The sequence below is a fragment of the Eublepharis macularius genome, chromosome 1 (genome assembly GCF_028583425.1).
Source record: "Eublepharis macularius isolate TG4126 chromosome 1, MPM_Emac_v1.0, whole genome shotgun sequence".
NCBI classification, from domain to species: Eukaryota; Metazoa; Chordata; class Lepidosauria; order Squamata; family Eublepharidae; genus Eublepharis; species Eublepharis macularius.
The window spans coordinates 235,961,377-235,982,976 of NC_072790.1; the positions used below are offsets into that span (position 1 = coordinate 235,961,377).

The window sequence follows — 21,600 nt, forward strand, 5'->3', positions numbered from 1 at the left end:
GCCCGTCTCTCTCATAGCTCATTGATTCTATTGTTAAGCTGCATTAGGAAATGTCCCTGTTACTCCACTGGAGTCTGTCCTCCTCTGACTCAAGACCACTTTGTCTTAAGCCCACTAGATCTAGAGATAGTTTCTTTCTGTCTTATAATAAATTTAGGGTCACCCTTGAAACTGTAGGCAGTAAGTTCAGGAAAGGCATAAGGAGGTCCTTCCTGCCATGTGAAATTAAGGCATTCAGTATGCCAGCTTGGAGGGAAGGCGGCGTGATCTAGCCTGATCTCATCAGATCTCAGATGCTAAGCAGGATCAGTACTTCGATGGGGGGCCAGTAGGGTTCCCAGGTGCCCACTGCTGGTGGGCAAAATCCCAGGGATTTATCCCCTCGTCCGCCACCGGCAGGCACCTCAAGAGCGCACACAGGGTGCGTGCTCGCACCTGGCACAGTGACATCACTTCTGTAAGCATCCCTGCGCTCTGTTTGGGGCCGATTTGGTCCCCAAATTGGCTGAATCGGAGCTGTGCGGAGCATGGGAGCGCTCCTGCAGCCGGCGCAACAACATCACTTATGGAAATGACTCTGCCGCGCGCATGGCGTGGTGATGTCACTTCTGGAAATGACGTCATCACGACGACGACGGAGTGCATGCATGGATTTAGACAGGGCCAGAGAAAGGTAAGTGCCAGGTCCCAACCCTCCCGGCGGGAGGCTAGAGGGAACAGGCAACCTTAGCAACCACCAAGGAAGACTCTGCAGAGGAAAGCAATAGCAAACTATCCCTGCTTCTCACTTGCCTTGAAAGCCCCTTGCTGGGGTCTCCATAAGTCGATTGTGACTTGATGGCACATACAAACACACGCAAGGTCATGATAGGCGGGGATGGCCTCTAGCTTGGTTTGCTTTCAGAAAGGAGACTAGACAAATTCACAGAGGCACAATAAGCGTATTGGTTGCTATTGGCCAAACAATAAATGGAACCTCCATGTTCTGGAGCAATGTTCTGGGAATGCTGGGGACAAAGAGTATTGGAGTGCTGCTGCTTGCATGCCCTGTTTGTAGGCTTTTGGTGGGACCTGGTTGGCCTCTGCCGGAACAGGCCGCAGCACTCGATAGCCTTTCACCTGTTCTTGCAAGGTTGCTCTTCTTCTGTTTTGAATAGAGACAGCATGCCCAGTAAAATGTGTACACCTATAAAAGAGAGGAAATTGCCCCATGCTCGCTTCTCCCCAGCCTGTAAAAGCCAAGCCAAACCAGAAGTTCGCCTGCTGCTTCCTACACGGAGGCAGGCTTGGATGGACTTTGAGACAAAGGGCGTTCCCAAACGGAGTCTTTATTTCTCTCTTTTAAACACTTGGTAATCCAGCTTGATTTTTGCATACACAGTTCACAGAAAGAAGCATTAAAACGGGGGGAAGAAAGATAGAAAATTGGATCAGAATAGTCACTGATTTTTATATTAAGCATTGCCTTGCTGAATCTCACAGTCCAGCATCCCTTTTCTAGGCAGATGCTGCCAAGAAACTCACAAGCAGGCCCAAAGAGAACATCTTTGTTGTTCGTCCCTCAAGAGCTGAGATATACTGTCTCTGTCCATGGAGGCTCCACTGAAGTAGCATGGCTACTGATAGGTCTGTCCTTAATAAGGGTCCGTCTAGACCCCACATTCGGTGTCCAAAAACCGGCAAGTCCAGATTCCCTTTGAGCCATTCATTCTCTCTCAGCCTGACCCGCCTCACAGGGTTGTTGTGAGGACCAGGCAGAAAAGAACTTCTCCATTCGATTCTCAAAACAAAAAAACCTTGGGGAAACGGTGGAGGGGGGAGTTGAAAACACAATTGCTAGATATACAATATCACGAGAAAGAAATGCTTTTCTGCACAGCTGCTATAAAGTAGAAGCAAATGTAGGGCTGCGTGTGAGGCTTGGAGGCTAGTAGCTAAATATTAAAGCAGGCTCGTGCGGGATATGGCGGGGCGAAGGAGACCATGCAGACTCTGACTAGTTTCAACTTCATGCCCCAAAGCATTAAAGTTCCCCTGAGGCCGCAGCTAGTGAGCTGCCTTGTATTGCTTGGGCTCCAGTTTGGGATCTAATTTTTCTCCTACTGCAGGGACTTAGGAGTGTGCAATGCGGGCCTATTGATTTGCAGACAGAGTGAAGCTTCTGGGTTAGAATGATAGAGTTGGAAGGGACCTCCAGGGTCATCCAGTCCAGCCCCTGCACAGTGCAGGAAGTTCACAACTACTTCCCTGCACACCCCCAGCGACCCTCGCTCCATGCCCAGAAAATGGCAAAACACCGTCAGGATCCCTAGCCAAACTGGCCTGCAGAAAATTGCTTCCTGACCCCAAAGTGGCGATCGACATTACCCTGGGCATGTAAGAAGGGGCCACCACGAGAACTAAGCACTGATGCGACCCTTCGTTCCCTCCCTCTCATGATCTGCCCAGGTTCACAGAATCAGCACTGCTGGGGGCTTCTCCCTGTACTGCTCTTGCCACCCCTCACCAGGCATGAGCCTCAGAGATTTGTCTCCCAGCATCCTCCTCTGCTCATCTCATAATACTCTCCAGTCACTTGGTAGAAGCTCGCCCCTTGCCCTCGATGTTTTGGCTGGCTTGAATCTTCAGCCTCTCCTGCTCCATCTGCTCAGGTTCCCTTCCAGACCTTTGTTCCTTGCTCATAATCTTCCTGCTGTCTCTCCGGCTGCTCGTCCCTGCCAGCTTTGTAATCAATTGCTTCTTGCTTGGATTGACAATCGCACAAACACGCCGCTCCGAACGGGGCGGAGGCATTAAGTAGAAGGGCTATTTGAAAGGGATCGGTATGGATGTAAGTGGAGGCTGTTTTATTTTATTAATATTGTCTAGCGTGATGCCCACCGGCTCGTCTCAATTTTCGGATAACCAAGGCTTTGCTTTTTTTGTGAGCGAGTTGTGTCTCCCTCTTGCACTCTGAGATTTGTTTCTTAAATCGTGCAAGCGTTAGAAAGAGGCACACTCAAGAGTTAACATGTAGGGGGCTTCTGGATCCACTGCTGTGCCTGGAATCCCAAGAGGCGCCTGCGTACAGGAGTACTGCCTGTGCTTCTCTGTGGGTGGTGAGTCTGCTTCCTGATTAGGAGAGGGACAGAGCAGGAACTGGTGCAGAGAGGCAACGGACCGCCTCTTCCACGTGCAAGTCATTCTGCGGCTTCTCAGCATTAAAAGTGATTTTCAGAGGCTCAAATTGCATGTGACCAAGAGACACAGCATACCTATTTACCCAAGTGGTGGTCAATATAAAACTGCTCAGCGTGGAGCAGTGACTCATACAGAGATACAGCGAGAAGTCTCCTCCTCGTCTCTTGATTTGCTTTGATTCTGAGGGCCCAGGGTTTGGGATTTCTGTGCAGTGGCCCTGACTCAGCATATGCCAGCCTCAATTTCCCTCCCCTCTTAGCTTGGCCCTCCATTTTCTTTCCCTTGGCTTTTTGCACCTATTCAGACCGTTGTGAGGCACGGCAGCAGCTTCTCTTTCCTGCCACTGGCTTTAATTTGCCTGCTGGGCAGGGCAGGGCTGCTACGACCATGGCAGGAGAGCTAGCTGAGCAAAAATATAGGAAGGAAAGCCTGACAAAGCTGGAATGACACAGCATGGTGGGAGAGGTTTGTATCCTGGAAAGATTTCCACCCAGCCCCTCTGGTAAAGGTTTCTGGGACAGCTTCAAAACACAAACCACACCAAATAACAAAACAGTCCAGTGACACCATGATTAAAGATTCTGTCAGCATAAGCAGCCGATCAAATGAGCAAAAAGACAGAATGGAGGGGTTGACTTCAGCTGGACAGAGTGGAGGGGAGTGGGGGCATTTTAGGGGCTTGTGACCTGGGTGTGTGGCAGGACGGTTTATTCTTCTTCACTTGCACACTAGTGCTGCGTCACCCAGGGCAAGAGTGATGCATTCCCCTGTCCTGCGGGCCCTGGATTTCTTGCTTTGGAATGGGAGTCAGGGGCTTGTGTTGCCCTAGAAAATCAATGAGATGCTGCCTAGGGGAGCAGCAGTTACTGCTGCTGGAGTGAGTCCAGATGGAGAAGCAAAAGGGTGAAAGAGTTGACCGAGGGGAAAGGAGCAGCAGCTGGTGGTGGCTTCCGTGGGCTCTGGTTGGCGGTCGGCCCTCTAGAGGAGAGCGGGTCTCAGCAGATGCCCGGCAGTGCCAACCTCTGAGCCGTGAAACACCTAGCTCATACGGTGTGGAAGATTGGGTCCTGACCCTCCTTCAGTAAAGCTCTCTTTCAGCTCCCCCCACCTTCCAGGAGACCCCGCCAGCGTTTGTAGAAGTGCAAGACAGAGAGCCCCTCGCCCTCACCTGCTCAGCCGCTGGCAACCCTCAGCCCTTCGTCACTTGGAAGAGGAACAACCAAGCCATAAGAGGTGGAGACAAAGTGCAGGTACAACTGTGTATGTGTATGCATTCTGGGGCAGAGGGTCTAGGAATAAGCATGGACACCATAATAATAATAAGAAGAATACCATTCAATTTATATACTACCCTTCAGGACAACTTAACGCTGTCTCAGAGCGGTTGTTATTATCCTCACAACAATCACCTTGTGAGGTGGGGCTGAGAGAGCTCTGAGAGAGCTGTGACTGACCCAAGGTCACCCAGCTGGCTTCAAGCCGAGGAGTGGAGAATCAAACCTGGCTGTCTAGATTAGAGTCCTGCCGCTCTTAACCACTACACCAAAGTGGCTGTGTTACAAGGCAGGAATGGGGACCTTCATACAGAATTGGGAAGCCGTTGCAGAATTTCTCAGGATTTAGTTAAAAGGGGACGGGCGTGCTTCTAGACCTCAGGGTTGGGGAGCAGATTTTGGAAGCGTGCCCATCTTGCCACCCCTACTGCATGATTCTAAGCGGATTTCAGTTGATTTAGAAAGGTGCGACTCTGTTTAATGCTCTAACCTGGATGGCTCTGGTTAGCTCGATCCCATCCGATCTCAGAAGCCAAGGAGGGCTGGCTGTGGTTAGTTCTTGGATGGGAGACTGCTGAGGAAGTCCTGCGTTGCCACACAGAGGCAAACCATCTGTGTCTGTCCCTTGCCCTGAAAACCCTCCGGGGTTGGCATAAGTTGCTTGTGACTCGATGGCACTTTCCAGCAGCCCTGTTTAGGATAGCACTTCCAGCCTCCTGCTGTCTTAAAAGGCTCGTTCTGCCCTCTCTTGCCGCCCTTTGTGCTTGGCAGGCTTGTCTAGAAGGCACCCCTCTGCATTCCTTAAAATCCCTGCACAAAATTCACCAACCGAAGCTGAAAAATATTCACCCCTCCCTTCCCCCACCAAATCAGATTTCCACCACACTGGCTGTCTCTGCTGTTTGCTGACCCCATCCCCAGAAATCTGAGAGATCAGTTCCAGAATCCTAGGAGATGGATTTCCTTGGGGGATAACCGGAGAGAGAATTAATTTTCAATCTTTTATGTTTGAAAAAACATTTTCTTTAACGAAGTCCCATGCTTGAGGTCAGACTGACCCCTGCTGGTCATGCTGGGTAACACAAAAGGTTTGCCTTGCTCTTTTTTCCCATGACATTAATACTGTAGATGCAGAGGAGTTAGCCGTGTTAGTCTGTAGTAGCAAAATCAAAAAGAGTCCAGTATTGTAGCATAAGCTTTCAAGAATCAAGTTCTCTTCTTCAGATCGGATCATGCATCTGAAGAAGAGAACTTGATTCTCGAAAGCTTATGCTACAATAAAATAGGTTAGTCTTAAAGGTGCTACTGGACTCTTTTGGAAGAGCAGAGTACATTGTTATTATAACGAAGAGGCGGCTCCGGAAAGTATCATTGCTATGTCAGAAGTTTTACAGGTGTGATGGGGAAGGGCATATCTAAGGACACTCACTCTTCACCCTTTTGGGCACTAGCTTAGAAGAATCTGTTGTCTTTCCTGGAGTATTTCTATATATCTTCCTTGAAGGAGCTTTAGGCTATTTGCACAGTTCTTGCCTTTTCCTTAGGTAGATTAGGCTGAGAGAGAGTAACTGGCACAGGATTGCCCAGTGAGCTTCACAACTTCACAAGGTTTGTGGCTTTAGGTGCTGTGGGGATGGAGGTAGCATTCCCCCCTTGCTCCCCAGCTTTCTACACGTTCGCCTCCTTTCTTTTCCAGGGCAGCCTCCCTTCCCTTCCTTTGGCTGTAATCAGGACTTGGATATTCTCTGGAAGTGTGGCCGCTTGTTAGAGCTGGAACAGTGTTTTCCAAAGATACTCGACTCCCCTCGATTATAGCTGCAGGAAAGAACATGGATGGATGAGGGCAGGCTAGAGGGGAAAAGTTTCTAAAATGCAAAGCTTTCACCTAGCCTGACATGGACGCAAGTCCTCCCGTCCTCATCTCTGGCCCTGCTGGGTCTAGGACAGATTTAGGGTCGGGTTAGGTTAGCCGTAATCCGAACCCTCACCCATCTCATCTGAGCTGCTGCTGTTAGGTCTCAGAGGCATCCCTTAGGTAGCATGGAAGATGGAACTGCTCGAGGCAGCTACCAGGTCTTGTCAATGCAGTGGAAGAAAAAAAATCTGTCCATTGCCAGTACATTCATCCAGCCTCTTTCCCCCACCCCCCGTCTGTCATCTTTATCCTGCCAGAGTGTACAACAACCCTGTGAGGTAGGTAACTCTGTGCAGCTGCGCCCAAGGTCCCCGTCCCCCCCGGTGAGTCCATTTGTAGCCAGTTGGGGATCTGGCACAGTGTACTAATTTTGGCTTCTGCCCGAAATTCACTAACGGGCTTTACGCCATTTGTTTTCTCTCTGCCTCTGATTCCGTTTGTATAATCGGGTTGCTATTTCTGGCCTATCTCACAGGGCTGTTGAAGACCCTTCCTGCGTAATGCTTTGAACGTTTAAAGCTTTATAGAATTGCTAAGCGTTATGCAATGTTTTATTATATGTGTGTTTTCATATGCATATGAGAATGTACTGTTTTTTCAAAAAGTTCCCATTTTCTGTTAAAACATCAAGGAGTCTTAAAAGTCTGACTAATTTATTGTGGCAGAAGCTTTCAGAAGCCCCAGGCCTGCTGCATCAGATATGTCGCTATTTTCAGTTAGCTTGAAGGGAAAAGGAAATTGCTTTAAAATGACCACGCCATGCCATCTTAGCCCTCGGAAGATTGCAAAGATATATAAATTAGGTTCGGAAAAGATGATGCAAAGGGAAGACTGACTTTTTCATTGACAGTGGTTATGCGTAAAAACTAGCAATTTCAGGGGAATGGTCACCGAGACAATATGAAGAATGTTAACTATGCAGTTACCAGGAACATTGTTGATATACTAGCTTGGTTTCCCATTAATACTAGCTCTGTCGCACCTAGAATCTTCAAGGCATCTGGGCCTTGGAAAAATGAATTTATGTTGCATTCCTTTATAACACAAATAGATTCCCCAAATCCAGCAGTTAATATTCTTAAGGAAACAGTCTACTGAGTAAAAAATTTAAAACTGCAGTCCTATGCACACTTGCTTAGGAGCCATTGAAGCACACTGGCGTTTGCTTCTGAGTAAACTTATCTAGGATCATGGTTGTTGTGGGTTTTCCGGGCTGTATCGCCATCATCTTGGCATTGTAGTTCCTGACGTTTCGCCAGCAGCTGTGACTGGCATCTTCAGAGGTGTAGCACCAAAAGATAGAGATCTCTGTGTCACAGCTCACTGAGAGATCTCTGTCTTTTGGTGCTACACCTCTGAAGATGCCAGTCACAGCTGCCGGCGAAACGTCAGGAACTACAGTGCCAAGACCACGGCTATACAGCCCGGAAAATCCACAACAACCATCGTCCTCCGGCCGTGAAAGCCTTCGACAATATATTATCTCGGATCAGCTGCACAAGAAGCTCAGCGTCTCACAAGAATTGTGACAAGTCACAAGAAGGGCTGTGTCGAGTCATAGCCGACTTACAGCAACCCCCGCTGGGGTTTTTCAGAGGTGGTTTGCCATTGCCTGCCTCTGCATAGCAACCATGGTCTTCTTTGCAGGTCTCCCATCCAATTGCTAACCAAGGTCAACCCTGCTTAGTTTCCAAGATCTGCCAAGATTGGGCTTGCGTGGGCTACATGCATGCAGAAGGATAGTCTCTAGTATTTTTGGAGTATATATATCGGAATACTTACCTTGAACTTTTTGCACTCATTGCATTGGCAGTTTCATTAAAATTGCGTTATCGTTATTATCTATCAGGTTTCTGTAGACCATTTGGTCCTTGCTTGGCAATATTTTGTTTGAAACCTGTCCCTACTTGTTTGTAATAATATACATAACCCAGGAGTCCCCAACCTTTTTGAGCTTGTGGATACATTTGGAATTCTGACACAGAGCCAGTTTGGTGTAGTGGTTAAGAGCGGCAGGACTCTAATCTGGAGAGGCAGGTTGGATTCCCCACTCCACCCGAAGCCAGCTGGGTGACCTTGGGTCAGTCACGGCTCTTCCAGAGCTCTCTGAGCCTCACCCACCTCACAGGGTGATTGTTGTGGGGATAATAATAACACGCTTTGTAAACTGCTCTGAATGAGTGTTAAGTTGTCCTGAAGGGCGGTATATAAATCGAAGGTTGTTGTTGTTGGTATAGTGTGATAGATGCAGCCACAAAATGACTGCCACAAAATGGTTGACGCAGCATACCTTCAGTCGCACAGTGAAAGATCCTTGTGCTGTGGAAGCAACTTCTGCCAAAGCAATGTGTTTAGAAATCTTCACCGCCAATCAGTACTCCAGTGGCCAATCAGAAGCCATGCTTTGCAAAAGCCCCCTCTGGCCCTTCCCACTTTCTAAAAACACTTGGTGGGCACCAGGAAAGGGGTTGGCAGGGGACCCCTGACATAACCAAACTGACTTGAACAGTTAATACTCTAGTATTTCTAAATCTCATTTAAGAGACTTGGAATAAGTGTGGATGTGTGGGGAAAGACAGATGTCTGTTAATTCTGTTCATTTAGGATCTGGTAGTTCTGTCTTTTTTTGGCGGGGGTGGGGTTTGCTTCTGATCTGTAATATAAGCCATTTATTCCAACACAAAATGTGTTCATGAACAAGGGCCGTGCTGTATTTACAGTATCAGGTGATGCTCTGAAGATGCTGGTTTGAATCCCCACTCTGTCACGGAAGCTCGCTGGGTGACTTTGGGCCAGTCACTTCCCCTCAGCCTAACCTACCTCACAGGGTTGTTGTGAGGAAAATATATGAGAAGGAAGAACTGTGCCCTAAGCTGCTGCTCAGAGTAGCCTGCTGAGAATGTGATGGGACAATGCCCTGACATAGTCTGCGTCCGCTTTGTGAGTTATATTTATTATATATTTAGTACAGTTTTATTTCGCACCCGTGATCCATCCTCCAAGGAGCTCAGCACAGAGTACATGTTTCTCTCCTCCCTTTTCTCCTTGCACTTTTATCCCTGTAAGTTAAGCTCAAGAGTGTAACAGGTCCGATTTCGGTTTCGTTTTCTCAGCCATGCCGGACGCTCCTCTCGGCTGGTCCGGGAGGAAACGACCGGGCACCCTGACCGGGCGGCTGATCCGCAAGGATTAGCCCCCAGGACTCCCAGGGAGGGAGCCAGGGTCCGGGACGCGGCGGGAAGAACTCCCCGAAATCAATGCGGGGGGGGGGAATTGCCCGTTTGTCCCTATGGAGGCCGGCAGATGTGCGCGGCGCCTCGAGTGCCGCCGGGCAACGAGAAACGGCAAGTAAAAGAAACAGGCGGAAGCCTGTAAACAAGCGAATCCCTTCTGTTCTACAAGCGTTTGTGAAGGAGAGGTTGATCTGAAGAAGACTCGCTCTTCCCCTTCGTTGAGTTCCAGAATTTTGTTGGCGCCCCCCCCCCCCCAAAATGGCAGCAAAGAAGCAAAGTCCCGCTCTCGGTAAGTCAATCTCGGCTACCTTGCAGAAGGGGGAGTCGCTCGAAGAGTTGGTGCGCAGGGCGGTGGTGGAAGCCATAAAACCCTTTGTTGACAAGCTGAACGAAACTGATCAAAGGGTGGGCTTAATTGAAAGCGAGGTGAAAACCATTAAGGCAGCAGCGGGGGGGGGCAGAAAAGTCTGCTCTGGAAAGTGCGTCACTTGTGAAGGCTACAAAAAAGGAGCTGAAGTTGGTGGAGAACCAGCTGATTGGGCTACAGGTGGAACGAACGCAGACAATTTTGCGTCTCCAAAACGTGAAAGAGGAGGAAAATGAGGATCTGTGGGATTTGGTCTCGGAACTACTGGCGACACCCGCGAGGACAACTAAAGAAGAGGTTAAAAGCGCCATTTTGGAGGTCCGTCGGGCTTCTTCAAAATATGCAACAAAGCGACAGTTGCCTCGTGAGATCATTATTGACTTTTCATCTAAAAAGATTCGGGACACCATCCTATATAACTCATACAATGCGGATTTGGACTTTATGGGTTTGAAAGTCAAGATTTTGAAGGACATTCCATTTCTAGTCCGGAAACGGCGTTTTAAATATAAAAAGTTTGCAGCTCTTCTGAGGGACCATGGAATAAAGTACAAATGGTTATTCCCGGAAGGAATATGGTTCAGATATAAAGATCAGGCCTATAAGATATTATCAGAAGATCAACTAAAGGATTTTGAGAATAAAAACCCAGAACTCTGCTGCACCAAGAACGAAGAAAAGGAGGAGCCGGAGGGGGGGGAGGAGGAGGAGAGCATCGCAACAGCAGTTGCACAGAGAGAACTGCGTCCGGGACCTAGAAGGGGGAGGAAAGTTTAATCAGAATTTGAAATGTTTATTCTCTGTATGATTAACCACTCCATCATTATTCTATGGAGCTATTTTTGTATTATGACAGTATGAAGGGAAACATTGAAGTGTAGTGTTTAGTGTTTGTAGTTCATTCCCCCCCCCTTTTCTTTTTCCACCCCCCTTTGTCCCTTCCCTCTCCCCTTTCCTTGTGATAGTCTGGTGTAGTGTTTTGTAGTTATGAAAAAATAAAAAAATTTATAAAAAAAAAAGAGTGTAACAGGTCCAAGGTCACGCAGCAAGCTTCCGCAGGGCGATGGTGTTGAACCCAGGCTTCCTTGTTCCCAATTTGACTCTTTAACTCAGGGGTCCCCAACTTGGTGCCCCTGGGCACCATGGCACTTGCCAGCCCTTTTCTGGCACCTATCAAATGTTTTAATGAATCGATGAGGCCTGATGGAGCTTTTGCCTGCAGGGCTTTTGACTGGACGTTGAAGATCTAATTGGATGTGCAGATATTTTTTGAAAGTTGTTTCAACAGCAGCTGCCACCGCAGCATAAGGATCTTGACTGTATGGTTACAGATAAGCTGTGTGTGTGCAAGAAAGTATTTTTAAACGGTATGTTCATTTTAAAAGGAGACCTGCCTGAAATGTTGAAGAGTTATTATTTCAGAAAGGCAATGGCCTGGTTGGCTCCACCTCCTGTGGCAGCCATTTTGTAGTTGGCTCTGCCTCGAAGCTGCCATTTTGTAATTGCGCCCACTATGCTGTGTCAGAGGCCCACATAGGGTTGCCAGCCTCCAGGTGGTAGCTGGAGATCTCCCGGAATTACAACTGATCTCCAGGCAACAGAGATCAGTTCCCCTGGAGAAAATGGCTGCTCCAAAGGGTGAACTCTATGGAATTATACCTGGAAGCCCCTCCTCTCCCCAAACTTCTCTAGGCTCCACCCCCCAAATCTCCAGGAATTTTCCAATCTGGACCTGGCAACCCTAGGCCCAGAGGCTGAAAAAGGTTGGGGACCCCATTCTAACCATGAGTCCACTTCTCTTCACAAGTTTGGCAGCAGTTCTATCCAACAAAGCGGTGAACGGCTTCACTGGTGCTCGAATACCTCTGTGGTAATTTAATAACAACAACAACAACAACATTCGATTTATATACCGCCCTTCAGGACAACTTAATGCCCACTCAGAGCAGTTTACAAAGTATGCCATTATTATCCCCACAACAAAACACCCTGTGAGGTGGGTGGGGCTGAGAGTGCTCTGAGAGAGCTGTGACTGACCCTAGGTCACCCAGCTGGCTTCAAGCGGAGGAGTGGGGAATCAAACCTGGCTCTCCAGATTAGAGTCCTGCTGCTCTTAACCACTACACCAGACTGGCCCTCCTGAAGCTCTGGGAAGGGACTGGCAGGGTCTCTGCAGCAAGATCCAGATATCCTCATGTGGTCTTGTACTTTTCACCAGGTGAAGAATGGGACTCTCATCATTGCCAGTGTGGAGAGGGCCAGTGCTGGGACCTACTCTTGCCACGCCACCAGTAAGGAGGGCACCATCACACATACAACTCGCCTTCTGGTACAAGGTAAAGTGGGCGGGGGGGGAGTATCCCATGGGATCCAATGAATCTACAGCATAGCCTGAAAATTCTGAAACAGATGAGAACATTTTGGGGACCTAGAGATAACTTTTGGCTTGTTTGGGCTAAACCTGAGGGTGCTAGGTCCTTCTCGCTTCAACTCCTGGCTCTTTGTCCTCCTTTTCTCAGGGCCGCCGGTAATTGTGGTCCCCCCTCAGAACGTCACTGTCAACCTCACCCAAGATGCCTTTCTGGCCTGCCAAGCCGAGGCCTACCCTGCCAACCTGACTTACAGCTGGTTCCAGGGGAGTACAAACGTTTTTCACCTCAGGTAAGAAGGAAACGGGGCGTGCGCCATATTCCCCTACAGCTCCGGTTGCGTATGCCTCACAGTCACAAGTACGGAGTCTGGTAATGGATGTGGGATCTCTCTCTCTCACGTGTGTCTAGAATCTTACTTCCTCCCACTCTCCCAGGGGGACCCTTAACTTCTTGCTCTCGACCATTCTAATTATTTTCCCAAGACCTCATGAGGAAGAAAGGAAGAGGATTGACAGTTAGGGGAGAGGCCATGGCTCAGTGGCAGAGCGTCTCTTTGGTACAAAAAGGGTCCCAGGTTCAATCCCCGCCACCTCCAGTTAAGATAATTGGGAAGCAGGTGATGTGAAAGACCTCTGCCTGAGGCCTTGGAGACCCGCTGTCAGTCAGAGTAGAGAATACTGACTTTAATGGACCATTATAAGGCAGCTGCCTGTGACCGTTTCTCTTTTGTAAAAGAGGACTTTAGAGATATTCAGGCCTGGCAACAGCTGTTAGCCCTGATGCCTAAACAGAGCCCCCATATTCAGAGGCAGTGTAACTCTGAATACCAATTGGTGGAAAGGGGGGCAACAGTCATAGGTGTCTCTGGCCGCTGTGGGCTTTCCAGCAGTCCCTGTGGAAATCAGGATGCTGAACGAGATGGACCTTGGGTCTGATCCAGAATGGTTCATCTTTATGTTTTCTTTTCTTTGCCTTCATGCTTACTGAAAAAAAGTTCAGGAGCTATTTGAATCTTGGCCTTTCTGGGGGCAGATCTCCAGGCCACAGTAATATCTTGCTTCCCTGTGCTTTGGCCCCCATCTTCTTCACCCTTTCCCCCCAACCTAGACCACATTCTTTAGTGCAATGGGATTCCCTTCAGAGACCACCCCCCTCACACATGATTTTAGGTTTCATGCCCTTCTGAATGCAGAGAGACTTTTGAAAGTCTGAGATTCTGAAAGTGGTGTGTCGGATATCTGGGGTGGCATTTCAGGGCCTTTGCGTTTCTCTCCACCTTACAACTAGCAGAGGCATGTGATGCGGGGCTGCAGCATTTAACTGATTAATCCACTGAAGACCAGTTTGATTTGTAAACATGGGGCCCAGTTCATTGGGCAGTGAATGTTGGAGGGGGAGAGGAAGGTTATTGTTTTTATAGAAGCACTTAAAAAACAGCAGTTTGACAGTGCCAGTTTAGAAGAGGCATGCCCCTACCACACTCAGGAAAGAATGTTTCTTCCAAGATACTGTCTGCTGCAATGTGTGTACATTAGAGGCAGGCACAAACCCAAATTCATCACGAATCGGGCTGGTTTGTGGTTTGCGAACCGGCGGTTCATCAGAGTCCATTTCTGAAAAACCACCATGAACTTTAGGCTGGTTTGGTTCATTTTTTCGTTTGTCACCACAAACAGCCCGGCACTGATCAATCAGTTTCCTAGGCAACGGGGGTAGGGGCTTTCTGCAGACCTTCTGCTGCCCCGGAAGTGACATTTTCACGACTGGAGGTGACGTTTTCACGAACCAAACAAACCGGTTTGCAAACCGGGGCAAGTTTGTGAAAGTTCGTGGTTCGTGAAACACGATGAACCATGAACCGCACAGTTCGGAATTCTCCCGGTTCATGCCCACCTCTAGTGTACATCATCTCTGAAGAGGAATTCCCTCTCCTCTGTCTCGCAGGCCTGGATTATCTAGAAGGTATAAAGATATAAATGGAAGGGATACAAATAAAGAAACTGTGCCTTCTTTTGAAAGCAGTTTGTTTCATTCAGTTGTAAACTTGTGCACATTTAATCAAGCAATTAAAAATAGTCCAACTGACTATGTTTTCTTTAGTTGGGTGACAGCCCAAATAAAGAATTGTGCCAAATTAGCCGTCTCTGGATTTTGGAACGTGTGCCCCCACCTCCCTCTCTAAACCTTTTTTCAAACTATCTAAGTTAGTGATTTAGAAGCTTGGGTGCTGGGAGAGACTCTTGTGCATCTCGACTGCAGGATTTCCCAGCTCTCCCTCTGTCTTCTTATCCTCCAGCTACCTCCAGTCCCGCATTCGTGTCCTGATAGATGGGAGCCTCTTGATCCAGAAGACAACCCCAGAGGATTCGGGACGGTACACCTGCGTTCCCAGCAACGGGCTAAGAAGACCGCCTTCTGCCTCGGCATTCCTGACAGTTCTGTGTAAGCCTTGCATTCTCCCCCACCAGTGCAACTGGCAGAAGCCGTCTAAGTGGAGAGGAAAATAGGCCTGGAAGCCATCAGTACGAAGAGGAAATATCACTTCGATCCCCCTTTGTTGGAAGACTCCTCTTGCTGCTGTCCCCTTATGTTGTCTTTTTCCCAAGTTGGCAACACAAGGTTGAGCTTCCTATCCCGGCCAGAGAACCTGGGGCTTTGAAAAAGATGCATCTCACCCTGGGCTTTTCTCTTCACTCACCACCTCGGTGGCTGAAGCCTTGCACCGTCTTTTTTCCTGCAGATCCGGCCCGAGTCCGCAACATGCCCCTGGAGACCCTCCTGCCAATCGGGATGCAGGGCACGATCCTGTGCCCGTACAAGGCCAACCCTCCTCTGCTCTTTGTCAACTGGACCAAAGATGGGCAGCCTCTGCAGCTAGGCAAGGTAGTTGCCGAAACAGTCGTAGCACCCTCCACTCGGACTCGCCTTTCGGGATATCCTTGTTATGAACAAAGCACTCTCTGTCTCTCCCTCTGCTGTAGTTCCCAGGTTGGTCCACAAGACCTGATGGTGCCATCGTCATCGCCACGGGAAATGACGATGCCCTGGGCATGTACACTTGCACCCCGTACAACAGCTACGGCACGGCTGGCCCTTCAACGCCCACTCGTGTCCTCCTCAAGGTCAGTCCTGGAGAGAGCAATGGAGGGGTACGGAGAGCGGGTGTGTATACTGCAGCTGTTGGCACTAAGGGAGGAAATTAGGTTATAATGGAGCAGAGTCATATCAGATTTCCTTTGCATCACTCTTTTTTTAAAGATTGGGCTTGTCCTTTGAATTCATCGTCATTTCTTTTTATATATGCATCTATGCAGGGTTTTTTTTCTGGGAAAAGAGGTGGCGGAACTCTCAAGAGGGAAATGAGGAGGGAACACATGGGTTTCTTTGAAATCACATTATTTTCGAGCACTGTTGCCGAGTATTTTCAAGAGGTGCCGGAACTCCGTTCCACCGCGTTCCCCCTGAAAAAAAGCCCTGCATATATGTGTATATTTTTATACATGTGTGTGTATATTTATTTATTTATTTAAATAATAACCAGTGAACAATGCATAAGAGATAAAAACAAAATATAAATCAGACATAATAGGACAACATAAATAGGAACGACATAATAGGAACTATGTAATATTTCTCCTCTCCATCCCTATATACGCTTAAAAGACTTTACATCCAGCATTTTATATTTTACATTTTATATTTGACATTATATTCAACCTTATTACCTTCAGCATATTATCTTGCTAATGTAATTATTTAACAATTAATCTATTTTAATATTCATTATACTTAATTCTCCTTAGTTTGCAAATACATATTCAAAAAAAGCTTTCCACTTTTTTCTGAAATTCTCAGTTTGGTCTATTATGTATATAAGAAGTTAATTTTGCCATTGGCGCATATTCATACACTTTATTCATCCCGTCAGTCATACCTGGACAAGATTCACCATTTCTTGAAACAGTGGTGGATCTTGTGTTCGTGTTCATGTATTCCCCGTCAAGCCGTCAGTCTGTCAAGGCCAGTGTTGCCCACTCTGGCTGGCAGCAGCTCTCTAGGGTCTCTGGTCGAGGTTTTCCGCCTCGCCTACTACCAAACCCTACTAAGTGGAGATGCTGGGGATTGAACCGGGGACTTTCTGCATGCTGAACACTGAGCCACAGCCTCTACTCTGCACTGAGCCTCTACTCTCAGTTACAAGTGGCCTTGCCTACTTCCCTCTCTGCCTGTTATGGGTGCTGATACCCCCGCATCTGTGGCCCGAATTGTGTTTCCATCCCAGGATCCTCCTGTGTTCACCCAGCGCCCCAAAGAGGAGTATTTCCAGGAGGTGGGCCGCGAGTTGCTCATCCCTTGTGCTGCTGGTGGTGACCCCCAGCCCATCATCTCATGGACAAAGGTGAGGCACCCCAGATATCCCCCGGAAGGCTCCTTGCTCCAAAGGCACTGCCGTTTGCAGAACAGATATTTGCGATCCGACCCATAAAAACCCGTCTGTAGATAGGGTGGGCCCTGACTGCGGGTTTGGTGGGGTCAGTCGTTGATGGAGGATACCAACCATTAGGGATTAGAATATCAAAACTGGGATCAGGGACATCCCCATTCTTCCATGGATATTCACTGGGTGACCTTGGGCCAGTCCTACACTCTCAGCCTAACCTACCTCACAGGGCTGTTTTTGGAAGGATAAAGTTGTAGGGCGGAGAGAGATGTTGTTAAGTATACCTCTGATTACCTGGTGCTAAGGACAGTCAGTAGGGATAAGCTTCTAGCCTTCCTGCTCTCTGTTGGAGGTTTTTTAGAAGAATCTGGTTTGTAAGATTAGATCGACCTTTAGCTGACCCAACGGGACTCTGTCTTTGTCACCGCACGTACCACTGCTCCGTTTTTTCACCCTGCAGATGGGCCGGAAAGGTCTCGCCAAAGCCCAGGTGGATAAGAACAGCACCCTGGTCCTGCGCCCGCTGACCAAGGAGCAGCACGGATTGTGGGAATGTGCCGCCGATAATGGCGTGGCCCGAGTCAGCTCCGCAACTGCTGTTTATGTATTGGGTACGTGCTTAATTCTGAGTGCGGTACAGTTAACTGAACAGTGTGGCGGTGCGTTGAAATGCTTTTGGAACAATGGAGACCTTGAGGTTCGTGATCCAGGAACCAGACTGAGATGAAAGTGGACTGGTGCTGCACTTCACGAGACTGCGTTTGTAGCTTCCTGCTACCAGTGCAAGCTCGACTCCCCGTGACTTTGTTCTTTCCCAATTCACGTCATGCTGATGCGTTTCCTTCCTTCCTTCCTTCCTTCCACGCTGTAGGCACCAGCCCCCACATGGCGGCCAACGTCTCAGTGCTTCCACTCCCGCAGTCCGTCAACATCACCTGGGAGCCCGGCTTCGACGGAGGCTACTTCCAGAGGTTCAGCATCTGGTACACGCCGCTGTGAGTCCTTGGCGGTTTTGCCCACGGGATTTTCACTGCCTGTTCTCTTTTGTCCTGAAACTTTTCTGCAAGAGTTTCTCAGTTTTTTGAGTCCAGCGCAGGTAATCACTACAGCTTCGCCCGCAGGTTGAAACGCCTGAACCGCCCTCACCACGACTGGGTTTCACTACCGGTACCCGCCGGAGCCTTCCATCACCTGGTGGAGAACCTCCAACCAGACACTGGATACCAGTTCAGCGTTCTTGCTCAAAACAAACTGGGCAGCGGTCCCTTCAGTGAGATTGTTGCTGCGGTGCCGTTAGGTGAGAGACACTCCCATACTCTGGCCAGGTGCTCCTTCCCTCGGGCTGTCAACCCTCTGTCCAACTCTGTCCTTAATCCCCCTGCAAGACTATCACAGAGTTTTCAACATCTCATTTATTTGTTTCAGACCATGGGTCTGACTCCATCCAAAGTCCCAGGGCAAAATATAAGCATCATTTCTTAAAGGAAAGGGGTGACAACCCAGTGGCAACGGATGTGCTTTGCGGGTAAAGTACTATCTGTGGGCATCTCCGATGGTCCAAGGATCGCTATAGCTGTCAGTCTATGGAGTTCAGGTTACTCTGATTTCATCTCCCGCCCCTTGCAGCAAGAAATCCAAGGTCTCTTGAATCAAAGGCTATTTATTGAGAGAGTATATATTCAGTGTACAAGTGTCCAGAGGTAATCCAAAGGCTAAGGTAGCTTCTGGCTGTACACAAAGCCCTTGTTGAGAATGACGTGTTAATTACTTGTTACAGTATATCAAACCCTCCAGTCCATCCCCCCCCCCTTGTCTGCCCAGTTAGTATAGAAGCTGGGAATGTGAAAGTCGCTGCTCCAAGGTCGCTGCGGAGAGCCATCTCAGATAAGGCTGTCTTGGGAACCAAAGCTGCTCCTGGGAACCTGCACACAAAAATAATACTGGAAAAGTACAGCGAGTGGGGAAAGCAAGATGGATGTGCTGTGGGTCACAGTCCTGACAGTCACAGAACCAAGACAAATCGCCTGCTAGAGACCATGGAGGGCCGCTGCCAAAGACTTACCTAGGTGTAATAGTTAAAGCGTCAGACTAGGATTTGGGAGGGTCAGGTTCAAATCCGCATTTTGCCAGGGACGCTCGCTGAGTGACGTAGGGCCAGTCACTCCCTCTCAGACTCACCCACCTCACAGGGTTGTTGTAAGGATGGAGCTGGGGAGAACGATGTTGTAACCTTCTTTGGTTCTCCGTTGGGACGCAATATCTAAATAAATATAAAAATGAAAATCACATGAAGTTGCCGTAGATCGAATCAGACCCTTGGATCATCGAGGTCAGTACGGCCTACTCAGACTGGCAGCGGCACTCTAGGGAGAGGTCTTTCACATCACTTGACTACCTGATCTTTTAACCTGGAAATGCCGGGGATTGAACCTGGGGCCTTCTGCGTGCCAAGCAGATGCTCTGCAGCTGAGCCACGGCCCCTCCCCTTCTTTCTTCGCACAACACATAATTGAACATCTGGAGTTCAATCCTACAAGGTAGTTTTTAGGAAAGCGTGCGGGGCTGTTGTTTTATTTAATTTATTTATTTTATTCTATTTGTATTCCGCCCTCCCCACATCAGCAGGCTCAGGGCAGATGATTAATACAGTAGTATAAAATACATATAACTTTAAAACCAATAAAGCTCCTTAAATATTTAAAAACACACAGCAAAACAGTGCAGCAGCAGATTTTAAGGACATACAGCGGCAGATTTCTCCAGCAACTACCCCCTAACCACCTTCAGAAGTATTTGGCAAAGGCTAGGGGGTAGGCAGGGCTTTTTTTCAGCTGGAACGCGGGGGAACGGACTTCCAGAACCTCTTGAAAACAGTCACATGGCCGGTGGCCCCGCCCCCTGATCTCCAGACAGAGGGGAGTTGAGATTGCCCTCTGTGCCACCAAGCGGTGCAGAGGGCAATCTGAACTCCCCTCTGTCTGGAGATCAGGGGGCGGGGCCACCGGCCATGTGACCATTTTCTCCGAGAGCAACCCACTGAGTTCCACCACCTCTTTTCCCAGAAAAAAAGCCCTGGGGGTAGGTACCCTTTGTAGGGGCACAGCTTCCTCTAGGTGGCTGGCAGGGAGGCCCGGGGGCTGCAAAGAACTTTCTGTTCATTTTTATTCTAGGTATTTCTTTGGTGGTTGTGCATTATGCTTTCATAATGACAAATGGTGATGTGATCATCGCTGTAATTTTTATTTTAGCTGTTTGATCGATGTCCTGTGATGGTGGTTTGTAGATTACAGACCCCCCCCCCCCCCCCGAGCCCACCCTTGTAGGGAAAGTCATCCCAAGAATATTTAAAGTAAATAAATACATGTAAGTGTTTTGTGTGTCTTTAAAGAGGATTGGGCAAATTAACAGATGAAGTAAGGTCTGTCGTTGAGGATGGAGCCTCCCTGTCCAGAGGCAGTATATCTCTGAATCATAACACAGAGGACAAACAGTAGGGAAGAGCTGCTGCCTGTGTCTTGCTTTATAAACACCCCAAAGGCATCTGGCTGACCACTGCTGGGAACAGAATGATGGGCTAGATGTTCTGCCCTGATCAGCAGGTTGCTCCCTGTGTTTTAGGCAGTCTGAATCTGTATACGGCAAGCTTCGTTTATGTCCGTATGTTCAAAACTCGGTGGCCGAGACCATGGAACTGGCAGTCAGTGCAAACAGATGAAATTATGGGAGAGGGAGGGAGAAGCAAGAGACTGAGAGCGGGACCACAAGTGACACCTGACACAGGTTGGACACTTGTCAGCTTCCCTCAAGTTTTGGCGGGAAATGTAGGCAGCTTGGCGGAATGTTGGGCAAGTGACAGTTGAAAAGTCCACTGGACAGCAGTCGGAGAGCCAAGCTGCAAGACCAGGACGCCTCCATTTCCCATCAAAACTTGAGGGAAGCTGACTAGTGTCCAACCTGTGTCAGGCGTCACTTGTGGTCCCGCTCTGAGAAACTGTTTTGCTATCACAAACAGAGCTGATGCTCGCTGGGTAACACCTGGCCAACCACTCCCTCAGCCTTTTAAGGACGTTTCTTTATTCTTGGAGCATATGCCGTGATTAGTCTGTGATTGCTTTGAAGAAGCAGCGGCTGAAAAGGCTAAAAGATCTGGGCGACCCGTTAGGAAGATTCGATCCCAGCCAAATTCCTCCCACTATAAAAGTTTCTGGGACCCGCTGTCGAGCCTGCGGCTCCAGCAGGTTTTGTCTTGCTGAATATTTTTGAATGCATTTATTTGGGTGAATGGACTGACGGCACAAAAACACTTTATTGTCATTCCTGCTGGTTAAAGTCGCTTCAGGATACTGATGGGCTTGTGCAATAATTACGAATGAACTTTCTTACTAAAAGGAGCTAAGGTGAAACTTATTGTCAAAGGTTATTGGGCCTGCCTTTTAAATTACTGGTGAAACGGCCTTCTGCCAAGTGAGGCCGTCGATCCACAGAGCCCAGCATTGTCTCCCTTGACTGGCAGTAGCTCTCCTGGGTCTCAGGCATAGAGAAGTCTTTCCCATCACCTTTTTGCAAGATCCTTTTATCCAGAGTTGGAATTAGGACCTTCTGCATGCACAATTGGTACACTACCCTTTTTTAAAAGTGCACATATCCCACAAAGATCTGGATTTTCCCCCTCTTGGATTCTGAGCACCTGAATTAAAATTCAATCTCTTGATTTTCCAAAATCAGTGCAAAGTCTGAGTACTTAAAACGGAACTGGAATTTTCCCTAAATGTCACTGATGGCTTCCATCACTCTCCCATACACTCTTTCCCCTCCGCC

The 21,600-nt window shown here is 48.5% G+C and overlaps 1 protein-coding gene across 1 annotated transcript in view; it reads left to right on the forward strand.

Moving 5' to 3' along the window:
* Positions 1 to 21,600, forward strand: part of IGSF9 (immunoglobulin superfamily member 9) — a 90,823-nt gene that overhangs the window by 52,837 nt on the left and 16,386 nt on the right. Inside the window, exons 5-14 of the mRNA XM_054998884.1 lie at positions 4,279 to 4,430; positions 12,188 to 12,305; positions 12,489 to 12,630; positions 14,638 to 14,783; positions 15,082 to 15,224; positions 15,323 to 15,463; positions 16,624 to 16,740; positions 17,243 to 17,393; positions 17,654 to 17,777; positions 17,904 to 18,079. Coding sequence (XP_054854859.1) covers positions 4,279 to 4,430; positions 12,188 to 12,305; positions 12,489 to 12,630; positions 14,638 to 14,783; positions 15,082 to 15,224; positions 15,323 to 15,463; positions 16,624 to 16,740; positions 17,243 to 17,393; positions 17,654 to 17,777; positions 17,904 to 18,079 — 1,410 coding nt within the window. The remainder of the gene's footprint in view (positions 1 to 4,278; positions 4,431 to 12,187; positions 12,306 to 12,488; positions 12,631 to 14,637; positions 14,784 to 15,081; positions 15,225 to 15,322; positions 15,464 to 16,623; positions 16,741 to 17,242; positions 17,394 to 17,653; positions 17,778 to 17,903; positions 18,080 to 21,600) is intronic.